General features: G+C 44.2%; 1 protein-coding gene across 4 annotated transcripts; it reads left to right on the forward strand.

The window, feature by feature from the left end:
• The first annotated feature begins 80 nt into the window (after positions 1–80).
• Positions 81–13,383, forward strand: LOC100564437 (adiponectin receptor protein 1). Of its 4 annotated transcripts, none has more exons than XM_008103565.3 (8): positions 82–232; positions 2,167–2,368; positions 3,996–4,148; positions 5,289–5,460; positions 6,522–6,708; positions 7,824–8,011; positions 9,543–9,736; positions 10,030–13,383. In XM_008103565.3, the coding sequence occupies exons 2-8, from the start codon at positions 2,270–2,272 to the stop codon at positions 10,156–10,158; spliced, it is 1,122 nt and encodes a 373-aa protein (XP_008101772.2). In that variant the 5' UTR covers positions 82–232; positions 2,167–2,269; the 3' UTR covers positions 10,159–13,383. The 4 variants fall into 4 exon arrangements, with proteins under 4 accessions (XP_062827742.1, XP_008101772.2, XP_003216757.2 ...); XM_003216709.4 differs by lacking the exon at positions 82–232 and adding an exon at positions 280–487; XM_062971672.1 differs by lacking the exon at positions 9,543–9,736 and having other exon boundaries at positions 81–232.
• The last annotated feature ends 3,216 nt before the right edge of the window (positions 13,384–16,599 follow it).

Raw genomic sequence — 16,599 nt, forward strand, 5'->3', positions numbered from 1 at the left:
AAGGGAGGATGCCTGCGAGTGCCGGAAGTTCTGTCGCTCTTGTGCGGCTTCCTTATTTTCCTTCTTCTTTAAATGCTGGACCAATCCCAGTCGAGAGGGATGCTCTGGCTGTGGCAGGAAGTGATCCGAATCTGATGGGCAGGGCGGGTGGCCTATCAGAGGGCGAGGCGGGGCTTGAAGGGGGCTACCTGGGTCCTGATGCTGCTGCTGGTGCTGATGCTCAGGCGCTTGGGTGAGGGTTCAATGGAGGGAATGGGGTGGAGGGGAAGGTGATGGGAGGGGAGGGCAGAAATACTGGGGAGGCCTAAGGGTTTGGGGGAAGGAGGAGGAGCAGTCTCAGGAAAGGATGCTTGAGCCAGGAAGCCTAGGGATTGGTCTGCTGGGATTTGGTGACGTGATGCTGTGTGAATGGGGCTGCGAACAAGAATGGATGCGGAGCAATCAGTGATGGCCCTGGACCACCTTTTCTGCTTGCAAACCTGCCACGGTACGCCAGGGAACCACACCTGGAGCCCGATATGCAGTGGCACCACTTTTGAACCCAAGGGAGAAGTGCTGCGGATAGATTCCCTTGACCATGTTGTTGTTGTGATGCTCCAACCACGGCTTGGAAACAGCAAGGCATTACCTGATGGGAATGTGTATTTGGAGAAATGGTATTGGGGATGGACACTCTCAATTCATAGAGATTGGTAGATTATTTGTTTTTTTATTGTTGTTGTTGTTATTGTTTATATATTGCTTTTTCACTCTTAACAAAAGACTCAAAGTGGTAGGTGCCAGATAAATGTTGTTTTTGGTGGCTTGACACTTGCTATTAAAAATAGGGCTAACTATTACTGTTATTACTCTGTGAGGAGCCCCGGTGGCAAAGTGTGTTAAAGCACTGAGCTGGAGACCGAAAGGTCCCAGGTTCAATCTCTGGGAGCGGCGTGAGTGGCCGCTGTTAGCTCCAGCTCCTGCCAACCTAGCAGTTCGAAAACATGCAAATGTGAGTAGATCAATAGGTACCACTCTGGCGGGAAGGTAGCGGTGCTCCATGCAATCATGCTGGCCACATGACCTTGGAGGTGTCTACAGACAACACCGGCTCTTCGGCTTAGAAATGGAGATAAGCACCAACCCCCAGAGTAAGACATGACTGGACTTAACGTCAGGGGAAACCTTTACCTTATACCTATTACTGTACCGTACCATAAACTCTGCATTGACTTGTGAATTAAGACAAATAAAAGCAAACCAATGAGCCAGTGGTGGCGCAATGGGTTAAACCCTTGTGCCAGCTGGACTGCTGACCTGAAGGTTGAGTTGCTGACCTGAAGGTTGCCGGTTCGAATCCTCAAGATGGGGTAAGCTTCCGTTTGTCAGCTCTAACTTGCAGGGACATAAGAGAAGCCTCCCAGCAGGATGGTAACACATCCGGGCGTCCCCTGGGCAACGTCTCTGTAGACATCCAGTTCTCTCACACCAGAAGTGACTTGCAGTATGTTCTCAAGTTGCTTCTGACATGATATAAAAACCTTAAGTGAATGTAGTACAGTTTTACTGTATTATACACTTTTTTAAATTTTTATTTAAGATATTATATTTTGGATTATTTTGCCATGTGGTTGAGTGTTCCAGTTATCTGAGAGTTTGCTCTATTTTTCAAGAAAGGGGCATGGAGAAAGGGAAATAAAAGCCGAGGAGAGTGGAGCTATTTTGGAGTAGGAGGGCTTTCCTTCAGCCTGGATGTGAGAGTAATGGTGTGTGCATTATGAATGAAAACAAAGAATGACAGTCAAGGAAATAAGGGTAGAATTAATGCAATTTTAATACCACTTTCACTGCCAAGGCTCAGTGCTATGAAACATGAGAGTTGTAATTTAGTGAGGTACCAGCTCTCATTAACAGAGAAGGATAAAGGCCTTTTAAGACTACAGCACCAATGATCCCACAATATTGTGACATGGCAGTTAAAGGGGTGTCAAAATGCATTAATTCTACAGTGCAGCTGCAGCCAAGGTTGCCTGATAAAAGGTCCCCTGTGAGGCAAATCTGGAAGTGGGGTGATGGTCGCTGCAGATTATTCAATGAGGTGTGATAGTTACTTTGCAAAGAATGGGTAAAAGGGATCCAAGGACCCATCCATCCCTGTACACTCTGACCTGTTCTGCTTTTTCACAGAGACAGTGAGGACGATGGGGATGGTGGTTCGCAGAGGAAACTGAGCCTCTGCCTGTGAAGAGGCCTCAGCGAAGAGAGCCCCTCCCCTCTCCCCGCCACCATCATGGAGCCCCGGAGGGAGCGGGCCGGGTGGTGCGCAGGGTACCGGGGGGAGGAGGCGCTGGCGGAAACGAGGCCATTGCTGCGAGAGGACACTGGTCAGGTGAGTGCAAAGAAGACCACTCAACTAGGTCTCCTTCCCTGCAGTCTTGGTCTTTTGTACCTCTCCCTTGAATCTTGGGGTGCACCTACACTGTAGAAAGAATGCAGCTTGGCACCGCTTTTACAACCCTGGCTCAATGCTGTGGAATCCTGGGAGTTGTAGTTTGGTGAAGCACCAGCTCTATTTGGCAGAGAAGGCAACAGATCTTGCCAAACTACCACCCCCATAATTCCATAGCATTCAGCCATGGCAGTTCAAGTGGTGTCAAGCTGCATTAATTTCACAGTGTAGATGTAGAGGCTGGTCCTCAGAGAGATTTTATCTGGAATGGATCCCTGCAGCTCTTAAAAGTTGAGACCTAACCAAAAGTCCTTGGATGCTTACAAAAAGGACTCTTTTTCTAATTCTAGTATGAGCAACAATTGTTTTAAGGATCTTTCCTTCCGTGCTAGCCACTACAACACAAGTTCTGTTCCCCATCCTTATGCTCATCCTCCAATAGTGAAATTAAAAACACAATAATGTGTTGATTAGACAAATTACAGGCAGTCCCTGAGTTACAAACTTCTGACTTACATGCTACTCCTGAGACATCAGGAAGTGAGAGGAAATCTATCCCTAGGAAGGGAAATTCACTACTGGGAGAGTTATCATGGGAAAAACATGTCTCCACTGAAGCTTTATCACCAATTCTTGTCTCCACGACAACCCAAAATTTTCAAAATCCAATTGCCACAGGGACAGAAAGTGAGATGAAATCTTCTGAACAGGGGCACAGATAGCAAAACAAACACCACAGGGGTATTAACTCTTCCCTATGATATTGAAAGCTTATCTATCTATCTATCTATCTATCTATCTATCTATCTATCTATCATCTATCTATCCACATGTCTGGATACTCACAAACAAGATGTGAAAAGTATATTATGGGACCTTAGTTTCCCACTCTAGTCTTAGTATGAAGAGACATAGTCTATCTTTGAACATAGAAGTACAGTCGTGCTTCGACTTTTGCATTTTTGAATTGATTATTCATAGTTTTGAACTAAAAATGTTTTTTCTAGGAATTTCTGGGCCCTCCAATGTGATTCTATGGCCATGCTGGAGGACTTAGAGATTTCCAGAGAGAACCATTCTCTGGGTCCCCTTGTGCAGTGTGATGATCAGCTTCCAGCAGAAGTTGACCATAAAGTTGTTCTGGAGATAGCAATTTCTTTATCCTGAATCACTAGCCCCAGCAAATATGAAGGGCTAACTGTACGAATCAGTTATCTTACCTAGAAATCAATAGATCACATCTGAGGCCAACTTGAAGGCTAATATCCTTATTCCTGGGGGAGGACGGGGAAACCTATTTTCCCTGATAATAAGAGGGAAAGTATTTTTATATTCTGATCCACTGATAGCCACTTCTGGATACCGTCATGGAGGAAAACTCTAGACTATGTTCCTTGCTCCTACCATTCCCCTGAATTGTTCTGTATACAGTTGTGGAATTGTATTCCCAACACCATTGGTTATGTGGCTGTGGCCTATGCAAAATGCACTTCAACAACATCTAGAGAGCCATGCTTTTTCATATCTCTGATGCAGACCTCACTCTGCTGTGTGTGGTTTCTTTCAGGATGGTGTTGACATGAGGATTGAGCCCAAAGGCTGGGGGTCCGATGACCCAGACTTGGACGAAGATGAGATCGGCCCAGATCCCGTTCGGGTCCTGATGTTGCCACTTCAGGCCCATCATGCTATGGAGAAAATGGAAGAATTTGTCATGAAGGTCAGCAGCATAATTCTCTGAGCCGTCAAACATTTCAAAAATTCCCATGGTCCTGGCACAAATGTAGGCATTCAGTGTCTTCCTTCACAGTGGTTGTCCTCCTACCAACTGATCCCTGTCCTTTTCTTCTTGCATGAGCCCAATCTATGCTAAGGCAAACTAATATGTCATGACAGTGACTGACATTATGACTTCAGCTGCTGTCCAGTGTCCTCCTCCTTCCCAGCCCCAGCAAGCAGAGAAAGGCACAGCAGCCACAGCAGTTCGGTCTGAAGAGTGTTCTGTGAATTATCACACAACACTGTGATCATTTTCCTATGCCATGACCGCAACTTGTAAACCAGCTCCAGGGCTGGTTGTGAAAGGAGCAAATCCCACAAGCCATATTAACCAGAACTAGAAAGAAGGAAAGGACCAATAACTTTAAAAGTAGTAAGGCCCACTCTTCTGGTATACATGGGCTGGCGGGATGAGGCGAGATGGAGAAGAAAAGACAGTTATGATTCAGAAGATTCAGAGGAGGACTGCTGCCAGATTCAGGCAAGTGGGAATTAACTGCAGGCAATAGACTAAATTTATAACCCATCTTTCAGTTTTAGCAAGAATAAATATTGTGGCATGTACATTATCCATTTCAAGTATTCAAAGTACCACACAGAGATTACCTGCGGAATCCTTGCAACTTTAACACTGTTGAGCCTCAATAACTTTTACGTGTCACAAGTATTGTTTTTCCAACTAGAAAGTGGTGGGATAAGGCAGAGAATGCAGTGGCTTTTAACAAGCCAATTTGTAGCTAATGGACCAAACAGGCAAGAAAAGTGCAGATATGCATTTGTTTATTCACGTATAAAGCAATGGCAGGGATGCCTGGTGTCTACATGGAAAAGGTCATCTGGTTGGTGGGAAATTAGTGGGTCTTCTCTCTCCTCTTCCTTTCCGCTTCAAGGTGTCATTTCTGTCCTCACCTGACTCATTTCTAGAATTGATGTTGGGATAGGGAAAAGGTGAGTGAGTGTATGTTGGTTAGTTCCCTCTTACACTGCAAAGAATACACAATATTTTTACTCAAACAATTCCAAGAAAAACACAAGCAATCTCCTTTCTGAGTCCCCTCTAGCCTCTCTTCTCTTTCTGTAGGTGTGGGAGGGCCGCTGGCGTGTCATGCCTTATGATGTACTGCCTGACTGGCTAAAGGATAACGACTTCCTTCTACATGGCCACCGGCCACCCATGCCTTCATTCCGCGCCTGCTTCCGCAGCATCTTTCGCCTCCACACAGAGACTGGAAACATCTGGACGCATCTGCTTGGTAAGTTCCAGTGTGATGGCACTCCAGAGAGTAGGCAAAGGGAAGGGAAGGGGAACAATCTGGTTTTGATTTAGAATAGAATAGAGTTATTTGGCATTTTGCAATGTGAAAAAGTTAAGTGTTAACCAATCTTGTTATTTCATGACAGCTATTTCAATTTCAGAATGTTTTCTTATTAACATGATGTTTGAAACATGTTCTTTCTCAACATATAGGATTGTTATTGGATAATCCAAACGTAGCTCTCTAACAGATAAAATTCTTATTACTATATGTGTTAGCAAGCTTCAGTGTCTGCATGTATCCACTGAGGGTGGAGCCAGTATGATATAGTGGTTTGAGCTCTGGAGGCCAGGGTTTGATTTCCTGCTGGGTGACTTGGGTGAGTCACACACTCTCAGCCCCAGAAACCCCCATGACACTTTAGGGTCAACATGAATTGGAAACAACTTGAAGGCACTCAGCAACAATAAGAAAATGAAGTATTCTTAAAAGCTTTGCTATAAACAGAGAGGTATACAGTACACTCTCTGTACAGCAAGGTTGAGGCAATTAAAAATCTCCAACTGAGGTTGTGTATCATCTTTCACCATTGGTTATGTTGTCTAGAACTAAAGGGGCTGGAAGATATATTCCTCACCAATGTTGTAAATTAAAAGTCGGGGGAGACGAGTAGACTGCTCCATTATCTCAGATTGAGAATGGAATTTTGTAACAGAGAATTCTGATGCACCAGTATGTTGTATGTTGCCTGTTATTGTAACCTTTTGTCATTTCTTGGTCTACAGATCAGAAAAGTTACGTTTGGACTATAATTTCTCAAATTCTACAGTCATCAGAGACATTTGTAGTCCAAAACTGAGCTCTGCAAGAGATGAATCAATACATTTAGCTCTAGTTATTTAACCCAACGGTCACACTTCAAGACCTAACTGTTATTCCCTCTTAATTTTGATTTGGGAATGCTCCCTTATCTGCCTAGTTCTGAGTGAGCAGATTCTTGTATTCCACCATTCCTAATATGTTTGGGATATGTAGGTCATGTTCTTTTCTCTTCTCAGGATTCCTCTTCTTTCTGGTCTTGGGCATTGGATACATGATCAGCCCCAACATGAAATACGTTGCCCCGATCCAGGAGCGAGTCGTCTTTGGCATGTTCTTCTTAGGAGCCATTCTTTGTCTCTGCTTCTCCTGGCTGTTCCACACTGTCTACTGCCATTCTGAGAAAGTTTCCCGCACCTTCTCCAAGTAAGTCTGCAATTCTTTCACCCCTAAGCATCTGGGACACATGGCAAGCAGAGTGGTATTCCTAACATTTATCCCCATAGGCTAGACTAACTAGGGCAGTTTGGAATTACAATTCAGTAATATTTAGAGGACTGCATGATTACCACTTCTGGTGTAGACCAAAACAATGCTATTACTATCACAAAAACCTTTTGGTGGTGCAGACATAAGATGGAAAAATTCAAATGTCATGTTTATGCCCTCTAAACCCATATCTGATTCTGGGTGTCACTTATGACATGTAAACTGTATTGTTTGGGTAGTTTGCAATATGACTGATACATTTGTCATTGTGTATAGCACGGGCCTCAGTGGCACAGCGGGTTAAACTGCTGAGCTAAAGAACTTGCTGACTGGAAGGTCAGTGGTTCAAATTCACAGGATGGAGTGAGCTCCCATTGTTTGCTCCAGCTTCTGCCAACCTAGCAGTTCGAAAACATGCAGATGTGAGAAGATGAATAGGTACGGCTTCGACAGGAAGGTGACAGTGCTCCATGCAGTCATGCTGGCCACATGACCTTGGAGGCATCTACGGACAACGCTGGCTCTTCAGCTTAGAAATGGAGATGAGCACCACCCCTCAAAGTCGGACTCGACTAAACTTAATGTCAAGGGGAAACCTTTACCTTTAAGTTATAGCACAGGTCTCCATTTTTTTTGTCCATAATGCTATGAGCAGAAAAAACAATTTTAAAAATTTACAAATAATTGCTGGGATCTCATTCAGTAGTTACAAGAGCATAAACTGACATCATTAGCCAAATTGTTTCATTAAATCAGAGATGGAGAACGCTGAAAATCATTTACTTTAGGTGGACAGATTTCTTATTTTGGAGAGGCAATGTCTGCATTTGCTCCTCCTCGCCCCTATTGCTACATCTCTTTTCAACTCTGTTTTGCTGGCCAGAGGTCCTTCATAGTCCACTCTGTAACAATACAATATGGCTTATCTTCTTAATGCAAAGACTGAAGTAAACACAGTTCTCCAAATGTAAATCTCTGCTCTGGACACTACCTGATCCCAAGTCTCTTAACTACTCAGGGACATGTGTTTTATTGTCTATTCTTTTGGACAGATTGGACTACTCTGGAATTGCCTTGCTCACCATGGGCAGTTTTGTACCCTGGCTGTATTACTCCTTCTACTGTTCCCCACAACCCCAACTCATCTACCTCATCATCATTTGTGTGCTGGGTGTGACTGCCATCATGGTGTCCCAGTGGGATCACTTCGCCACTCCACAGTACCGAGCAGTCCGGGCAGGTAATTTATGTATTCTTCCCATTACACACACTGCTCTATCTATCTATCTATCTATCTATCTATCTATCTATCTATCTATCTATATCTATTTAGAGAGCTAATAACAACTTAAAAGGAGTGGGACCTCATGGTGTAACATTAACAAAATGTTACACCAGGTTTCCAGTTACTCCCCCGATTCCCTTCATTCCCACTTTTCAATCTCACCACCACTCAATTCAGCCAGCATTTGATTATGCCTTATTTAGCACACACATGCCATATCTTAGATATTTGTTTTTCTGATTTGTGAGTATGAGCTTCATCAAACCGTGACACTTTGCATATGTGCTTCGGCAAATCTTAGTGTGGGGAAACCCACAATCCACCCTTGGAACCTCTTTCTTTGCATTGAGCCATTTTCCAAGGTCCATATATACAAACAGATCTTTCCCTGTCAACAGAAGGACAACAGGGATGGAGCCAGACCCAGGTAGGAAGTGCCAAATGTGAGATCAGCCATGTCCCAGGACATTTGGCTCATACAGCATTTGGGGGGTCAGCATTCTGCAGTATTCCAGCCCTGCTTGGCTGAATTTTCTCAGAAAATGGCACAGTGAGGTTATGGCTTCTCTTCCCCCACCCCCCCACCCCCACCCCGGGGATGGTCAGCTCTCACGCTCCTGAAAGGGGCCTGCTTTTTGCTATTTTCATCCTTTGTTGGAAGAATTTCTCTTAGAATTTCATTTCTGTGCTGAAGATTCCCAGCTTTTCAGTCTGATGCCAGAAATGCTGTGGGAAGCCAGAATTATTGCCTGAAGGTATCGATGGACTGGATGTGGGCACATGATCTGAGGCTCAGTAGGGACAGTTCTTTCATAAAGGACTCTGAAGTGCCTGCCTCAGACAGCAAAGTGTGGGAGGCAGCTAGTTACACATGTGTCTGACAGGAGGAAAAGAGACCAACCCACATTTTTGAAACAGGGCAGTTATTTGGTTCCAGAGAGTTGACATTAGCAATGTCATGGAACAGAAACAGGCAGTTTGTGGCTCTCCAAAGGGTTTTCCATTTGATAAATACTAAATGCCAATCCAGATTTTTAAATATTGTGATTTTTTTTTTACCTGGGAGAACAGCTTTCTAAAATATCTAGGTTCACCTGCATGACCTTTGCTGGATGTTGACTATAGGATCATTCTGGAGGACCTAGATATTTCTTGGGAGAACATTTTAAACAAATCTGTAAAAATATGGAGAGCTGAGTGTACATTGTGGGAGTGTTTAGAAAAGACAGCATAATGGCCTGTGAGATTCTTCAAATTAATATCAGCAAATCAAGTTGGATGTTCTTCTAGGTTGTTTCTTATTCTGTGATTTGATTGTTTATACTTATTAATGAAACAATATGTTATGCATGCTCAGGGATGCTTTCTCCATTGTTGGCCCCAGTTCTTGGATGCTGAGGCCTCATCAGTCATGGTTCCTAGGAACCTGCAGCAGAAGCTCATTCCAGCAGTAATCTCTTTTTCTTTGGGGGTTGGGGTGGGGCAGGGGTGTTTCTGGGCCTAGGGCTGAGCGGGCTGGTGCCCACCCTCCATTTCATGATCGCAGAAGGCTTCATCAAGGCCACAACGGTGGGACAGATTGGGTGGCTCTTCCTCATGGCTGTCCTCTACATCCTGGGGGTTGGGCTCTACGCAGCCCGAATTCCTGAACGCTTTTTCCCTGGCAAGTGTGACATATGGGTACGTATGTTGTCATGGGTGATGGTTACTTAGCTGGAAGTGGGCTTTAAGGGCTGGGTTTGTTCAGAGAGTTGTAGCTCAAAAGGAATGTTTTCAAGCTCTGTCAGCATGTCAAAGTCCTGGATTCAAATGTCATTCTTCCTCCTTCTCCTCCTGCTCCTCCATTGCCATCTATTCCTCTTCCTCTCCTTCTCCTCCTCCTCCTCCTCCCACTCCTCCCCCTGCTCCTCCATCACCATCTCCTCTCCATTCCTCTCCTTCTCCTTCTTCTCCTTCTCCTTTCTTCTCTCCAGTTCCACTCCCACCAGATCTTCCATGTGCTGGTGGTAGCAGCGGCCTGCGTTCATCTCCATGGGGTCTCCCAGCTGCAGGCTTTCCGCTCATCCCTGGGTGGCAGCTGCACCGAGAACACTGTGCTCTGATAGCCTTTGAGGCCAAACTGACCACCTCTTCTGGACAGGGACCAGCCCTGCAAGTCACCTGGCACACCGTACTTGGTATGGACCAAGAGGGCAGGGCCTCTCTTAAAACCCACTGCCCCACTTTCAGGAGTGGGATATCCCCCCCTTTTTTTTCTCTTTCCTTGTAAACAATCAATCTGTATTAAGTCCCAGATCTTTTTTTTTTCTTTTCAGGAAGGGCAGGGGCTCTCCTTTCCTCCCAGGCCAAAGCTGCCCTTTTGTGTTGGGGGAAAATATGCATATGTATATGTGTTTGAAAGAGATGCAAGAAGCTAATTTAGCTGGTGTGGAGAACCAAAGGAACAGATGGTAATAGGGGCTAAAACGGCCCATTGAGAAAGCTTCAAAAAAAGTGGAACAGATGCATGACGTCTCCTGTAGGGTTAAAGGATGATGTTTTAATATATGAACTAGTAAGGGATCTGGTATAGGTCTGAACAGGCTGCACGTGTGTGTTCAGTCTTTATTTATGAAATGCTGTCCTTCTTTTTGGAGGGGTTTCTTATTTTTAAATGCTCTACCCAATTGTAGAGTAATTGCTTCTCACTTAAACAGAAGTTGGATTTATTGGACCAGCAGAGGAATGAGACTCAAAAAGCCAGTCTTCTGGTTTTCCTGCTCAGCTTGGCCTGAGGAAAAATAATAACATTGGTATGGCTATAGCCCATAATCTACCAGCTGTCCCTCTCTCCTCTTAGCAGAAGTCTCTGGTCCTTGCTAGAACTGGGGTATGTGATAAGCACTTTGGAAATGGGGGTGGTGGGGTGGGAACAGAGGCTTTACCTATTATGGCTGGGAAAATAAAGCTAGAACACCTTTCTTATGTATAAAGGGATCAAAGTGTTGGCCTGGAGAAACTGTCCTGAGGACACAGATTGTTTACCTCCATCCTTTCACCAGCAAATTAGAGTTGTGTTGTTGCAGAAACACAAATGCCAACTCTTTTTATCCCTGATAAATTGATAGATGGACAAGATTGGCACTTTCTATTACAAAAAGGATGAGGATGAGGAGCATCTTTCTCATCCCTGAGAACAGTGGTGCTAAGGCCATTTTCATCCAAGGCAGACTTCCCCCACCTGAGACGTGTGCCCATTGTCCCCAGCTACCTGCATGGCCTGGGGATGAAGCGAGGTGTAGGCCAACCGTCACGTTAGGGAAGGCTGATTTAGGGGACATCAGACATCTAGAGGGGTCTCTCACTTGGTTCATCTTACATGTAAGGCCCACCAGTCCAGGGGATATTAAATTAAATGCTGTCCCAGGCAGCACCGTTTCTCAGCCTCACAGAAGTGCATGTTCCCTAGATCTCTGGAACAGCCTCAGATTCTAGGGAAAACGTAAAGATGGGCATGCATACAATTTGGATCTTCTATCTTGTGAGCTGTCTACACTATGGCTTGAAGCCCTTTTCTACTCCAGCCTCAACCAAGTCAATGCCTCTCTAGAACAAGAAGCAATTCTGTCCCACTGGACAACACTGAATGGACAAAAGGCTGCCCGCCCATCTCTCTCTCCCTCTCATTCTTTTGCAATACTTGGTTGATCTTTATATGTATTGAAGTTGTGTGGCATTGGGAAGCAAGATGCTGGGAGCAGAGAACTGGATGGAAACATAGTACAGGGTTTCTTGGAAGGGAGTAGCCAAAGCTCCATGGTTCCCTTTCTGTTGTGATCATGAATGTTACCAATGAGAGGCATGGCATAAGATAAAGAGGTGGGCTGAAAGGACAATCCTCTTTTTGTGTGAATCCCACCCTCTGCCTTGTATTGAACTACTGAAGAGAAATAATGGCACCTAAGCTGAGCAATCCTTTGATGCTTTATTTGGAATATGTTATTGCAATCACTTTAATAACGCCAAGGGCCTCATAAAGAAGACAGAAGTTAGGGCTTCTCCTTTTCTGTGCCCAGGTTGTGCTCTGTAGAGGGCATTTTGAAGCACTTTCATGGTAATATATGAGCTGCTGTTGCTACAGGTGAGAAGGGATATGTTGAGAAGGAAGCTTGAAGACTCGCATTACAAAATGGTGTATGTTTTGTAATGATTCTTGGATCTGCAGTCATCATTACAGAACCATCACGAATGGAGTGGGAGTCTCAAAAGCAGGGCTGACATTTGGTACACCCTTCACAGTATTTAAGCTATTGAGATGAACAGTTCACTTATACAGTGTGACAATCCCATTCTCCCCCATCAGTTTTGTAGTCACAAGCTAGGCAGAAAACAGGGGGCTGGCAGCTTTACTGAGAAGGAGATAAGCAGGTCTATTGAATCCTAGTTGGTTTGCTCTATAAATATATATGACTGGTGTGAATGTGTGTGTGGACAAGTGGGCCACAAGTTTTGTGAGCCATATTTATTGGGAAATACGAATTGTTAAAGGCTTCCTTGAAGATGTGGCAAGTGGGGGTAAATGTCATCTTTATTTATTATTTTTTTTAAAAAATATCTGTTCTCTCAACTTCTTTTGTTGGAAACTTCCTCGGAGGCACTGATTTTTCGCTGGAGGCTATGCTTGTTTTTGCAGACTACTTGTCATAGTGAGAATTCATACTGGGCCCAATAGGAGCCAGGCTGGTGAAGCAAAACAGTTCTTCCATAGGGAACCATGAGTCCAATCTCACCAGTTGTGTTCCCAGACCTGGGAAGGAGGGATGGATAACAGTGTAACATCATGGATTCATCTTATTGCTGAAGAGGCACTGAGGTACAGTGGTTTGTGGATGGAGCAAACAGAGATGAATTGAAATTAAGCACATTGGAAAATGACATTTATGGTTGCGATTGTCCTCTCCAGGGAATTTACAAGGACCAGCTTTCACTCTTCCAGTTGTTTGCTCCAACACAGGGCATCTGCGCAGCCATTGACACCTAGTTGCTCTGTACATAAAAAAACCTGAGTTCTTTGTGAACTGTTCCCTAAACATGTCCCTTCCTCACCCATAACATCCCACTCCCAAAATGGCCCCACAACCGCTCTCCCATTCTCGCCTCGCCCGCCCTATCTTTGTGGGAAGCGCTTAGGAGCGCTTTTGTTTTTAAGAGTTTGGTTATTTTTCTACTGGCCGTTGTGATAAAATAATAATAATCTTAGAAGCCAGACACTTGAAAAAAAAAGAAGTAAAAATACTTAAAGTGTATTATTGATAATTATGAGAATAAAAATTTGTTTCCCTAATTCAGCCTGACTCAGTGTGATTCTTCTGGAAAAAAACATTTGTGTGAGTGTGTCTTCAAGTCACCAATCCACCTATGGTGACTCCATGGATTTCATAGGGTTTTCTTAGTCGAAGGATCCTCAGTGGTGATTTTGTAATTTTCTTCCTCTAAAATATAGCTTACAGCATCTAGTATTTGTTGGCAGTCTCCCATTTAGATTTAGGTACTAACCAGAGCTGCCCTTGCTTAGCTTCCAAGATCAGAAGTGATCTGATGTCTTTAAGGTATTTAGGCCCCCCCTTTTAAAATAAGTATGTCAGTCTGTTGTTGAAGGCTTTCATGGCCTGAATGGCTGGGTTGCTGTGAGTTTTCCAGGCTGTACGACCATGTTCCAGAAGCATTCTCTCCTGACGTTTTGCCCACATCTATGGCAGGCATCCTGTCTGTTGGAAACTAAGTGAGTGAGATCTTTATATCTGTGGAATGTCCAGGGTGGGAGAAAGAACTCTTGTCTGCTTGAGACCACAGATATACAAACCTCACTTATTTAGTTAGCAATAGACCCCCTCAACCTCTGAGGATGCCTGCCATGGATGTGGTCAAAATGTCAGGAGAGAATGCTACTGGAACATGGCCAGACAGCCCAAAAAACTCACAGCAGTGGTTATTCAGCTGCATGGAAGAGCATACCAATAAGAGGACGCTGAAACAGATGAGATGGAGGATCTATGAAGCATTTAATTATCTGGCTGATACTGGAACCAAAATGCTAGGTTCCATGGAATTGCCCCAATCTTCCAAAGGTGATTTTTGTCACAGGCTCAGAATCATTTCTGCACTGATCGACTTGTGTTATTCATCTCCTTATTGGTTTAATCATCCACAGGGCTGGGGAATGTGTGGCCCACCAGCTATGTATTGAATGGAGCTCCCATTATCCTTCTCTATTAGCTGTACTGGTATATGGGAATTTTAGTCTACATGGGGTTACTTTTGAAGTCTGTTCGGAAGCTGCAACTGATCCAACGAGTGGCAGCCAGATTGATCAACGGTGCTGTGTACAGGGAGCATACAACCCCCCTGTTGCGTCAGCTCCACTGGCTGCCAATCTGCTACCGAGCACAATTCAAAGTACTGGCTTTAGCCTATAAAGCCCTAAATGGTTCCGACCCAGCTTACCCGTCCGAACTTATCTCCCTCTATGAACCATCTCGGAGTTTAAGATCATCTGGAGAGGCCCTGCTCTCGGCTCTGCCTTTTTCGCAGGCGCGATTGGCGGAGACGAGAGAGAGAGCCTTCTTGGTGGTGGCCTCTCAGCTATGGAGCTCCCTCCCCAGGGAGATTAGATCAGCTCCCTCCTTTCTGACCTTCTGCAAAAAGTGAAGACATGGCTCTTTAACCAAGCCTTTGAAAATCTAGTGCAATAATTAGATACGAAAGATGTGTAATTGACCTATGGAACAGCCCGGACTACACCTATGGAGTGCACGATTTTAACTTGTATGGATTTAAATGTTTCAATTGTTCTAATACTATAATATGGTTATTTTTATTTACTATGTTTCTAAAGGCATTGCCTATGTTGTGAAGCCTCCTTGAGTCCCCTCCGGGCTTGAGAAAGGAGGGATAAAAGAGCCATAAATAAATAAATAAATAAATAGATCAATACATCATATTTTGCAGCCACCAAAGCTGAAGGAAGAAAGGGGGAAAGAGAGAGACACACACTGGGACCCCCTCCACACAGCTATATAAAATCCCACATTATCTGCTTTGAACTGGAATATATGGCAGTGTGGACTCAGATAACTCAGGGGCCCTTCCACACAGCCATATATCCCAGAATATCAAGGCAAAAAATCCCACAATATCTGCTTTGAACTGAGTCCACACTCAGATAATGTGGGATTTTATTCTGTTTTGTGGAAGGGGCCCTAGTTCAAAGCAGATATTGTGGGATTTTCTGCCTTGATATTCTAGGTTAATTGGCTGTGTGGAAGGGCCCTGGGACATTTTAAAAGGAGCTGAAGATGGGGACAGCAGCAGATTAATCAGGATTAACCAGGCTAAGACTCCCATATAATGCAGTTTGAAACTGCATTATGCCAGCTTGGTCTCATTGTCTCTCACTTGAACTGCATTGAACTGCATTAGATGAGTCTACACTGACCATATAATGCAGCAGTTTCAAACTCAGACCACATCAACATTATATGGCAGTGTAGATGGGGCCTGAGATAGTTACATGGTATTCCAGAGTGGGCATATTCCAAACTTCACATTTTATTAGTAACCCAAGGCATACAAAGTGTGCATATGCTATATATCTAAGGCCCCTTCTACACTGCCATATAAAATCCAGATTGCAGTATAGACTCATATAATCCAGTTCAAAGCAGATAATCTGGATTATATGGCAGTGTAGAAATTAGAAGTTCAGAACTTTCTTCTCTATCATTAATCAGATGGAAAATGACCCCAGGAATTCTAAGTGCCAGTTTAAGGACATTTCTCTCTCACACACATTTAACTTCAAAGAAAGAGAAGATTTTTTTGGCGTTTGTTTTGAAAATATAAAGATAGGCCATTGGATTTGCCCAAAGGAGTTGAGAGCCAGAATGAGAACCTTGGCTTGGCTCTGCAGACTCCGGAATAATTTATATTCTGCACTTGGGCCTCCAATTGTTTTGGACTTCAGCTCCCAGAATCCTTGATCGTTGGCCAAAACAGTGGAGGCTTCTGGGAATTGTAGTCCAGGAGGACTGTCACTAATCTTGGGTGCTGCTATACTGCAGAATTAAAGCAGTTTGGCACTACTTTCACTACTATGGAATCCTGGGAGTTGTACTTTTCAAGGCCTTTTCTGCCAAACCACAGATGACTAAGGGCCCGTCCATACAGTCCTATATCCCAGAATATCAAGGCAGAAAATACCACAATATCTACTGTACTTTGAATGGTGTTATCTGAGTCCACACTGCCATATATTCCAGTTCAAAGCAGATGATGTGGGATTTTATTCAGCTGTGTGGAAGGGCCTCAGTACCAAGGAATCCTTGGATGGATTCAACAAATCCGAAGATTCCATAGCATTGAGCCATGTCCATTCAAGTGCTGTGTAGATCCTTAAAGCTTTAGAGCTGGGACCAAATCAAAACGCTGAATGGGGTAGATGCTACAAGAGCCAATCAGGGAGCGGGCTGCGCGGAATGGCTCAACGTGATTGGCTGGAAGGCGGG

Source organism: Anolis carolinensis, chromosome 2 (assembly GCF_035594765.1).
Source record: "Anolis carolinensis isolate JA03-04 chromosome 2, rAnoCar3.1.pri, whole genome shotgun sequence".
NCBI classification, from domain to species: domain Eukaryota; kingdom Metazoa; phylum Chordata; class Lepidosauria; order Squamata; family Dactyloidae; genus Anolis; species Anolis carolinensis.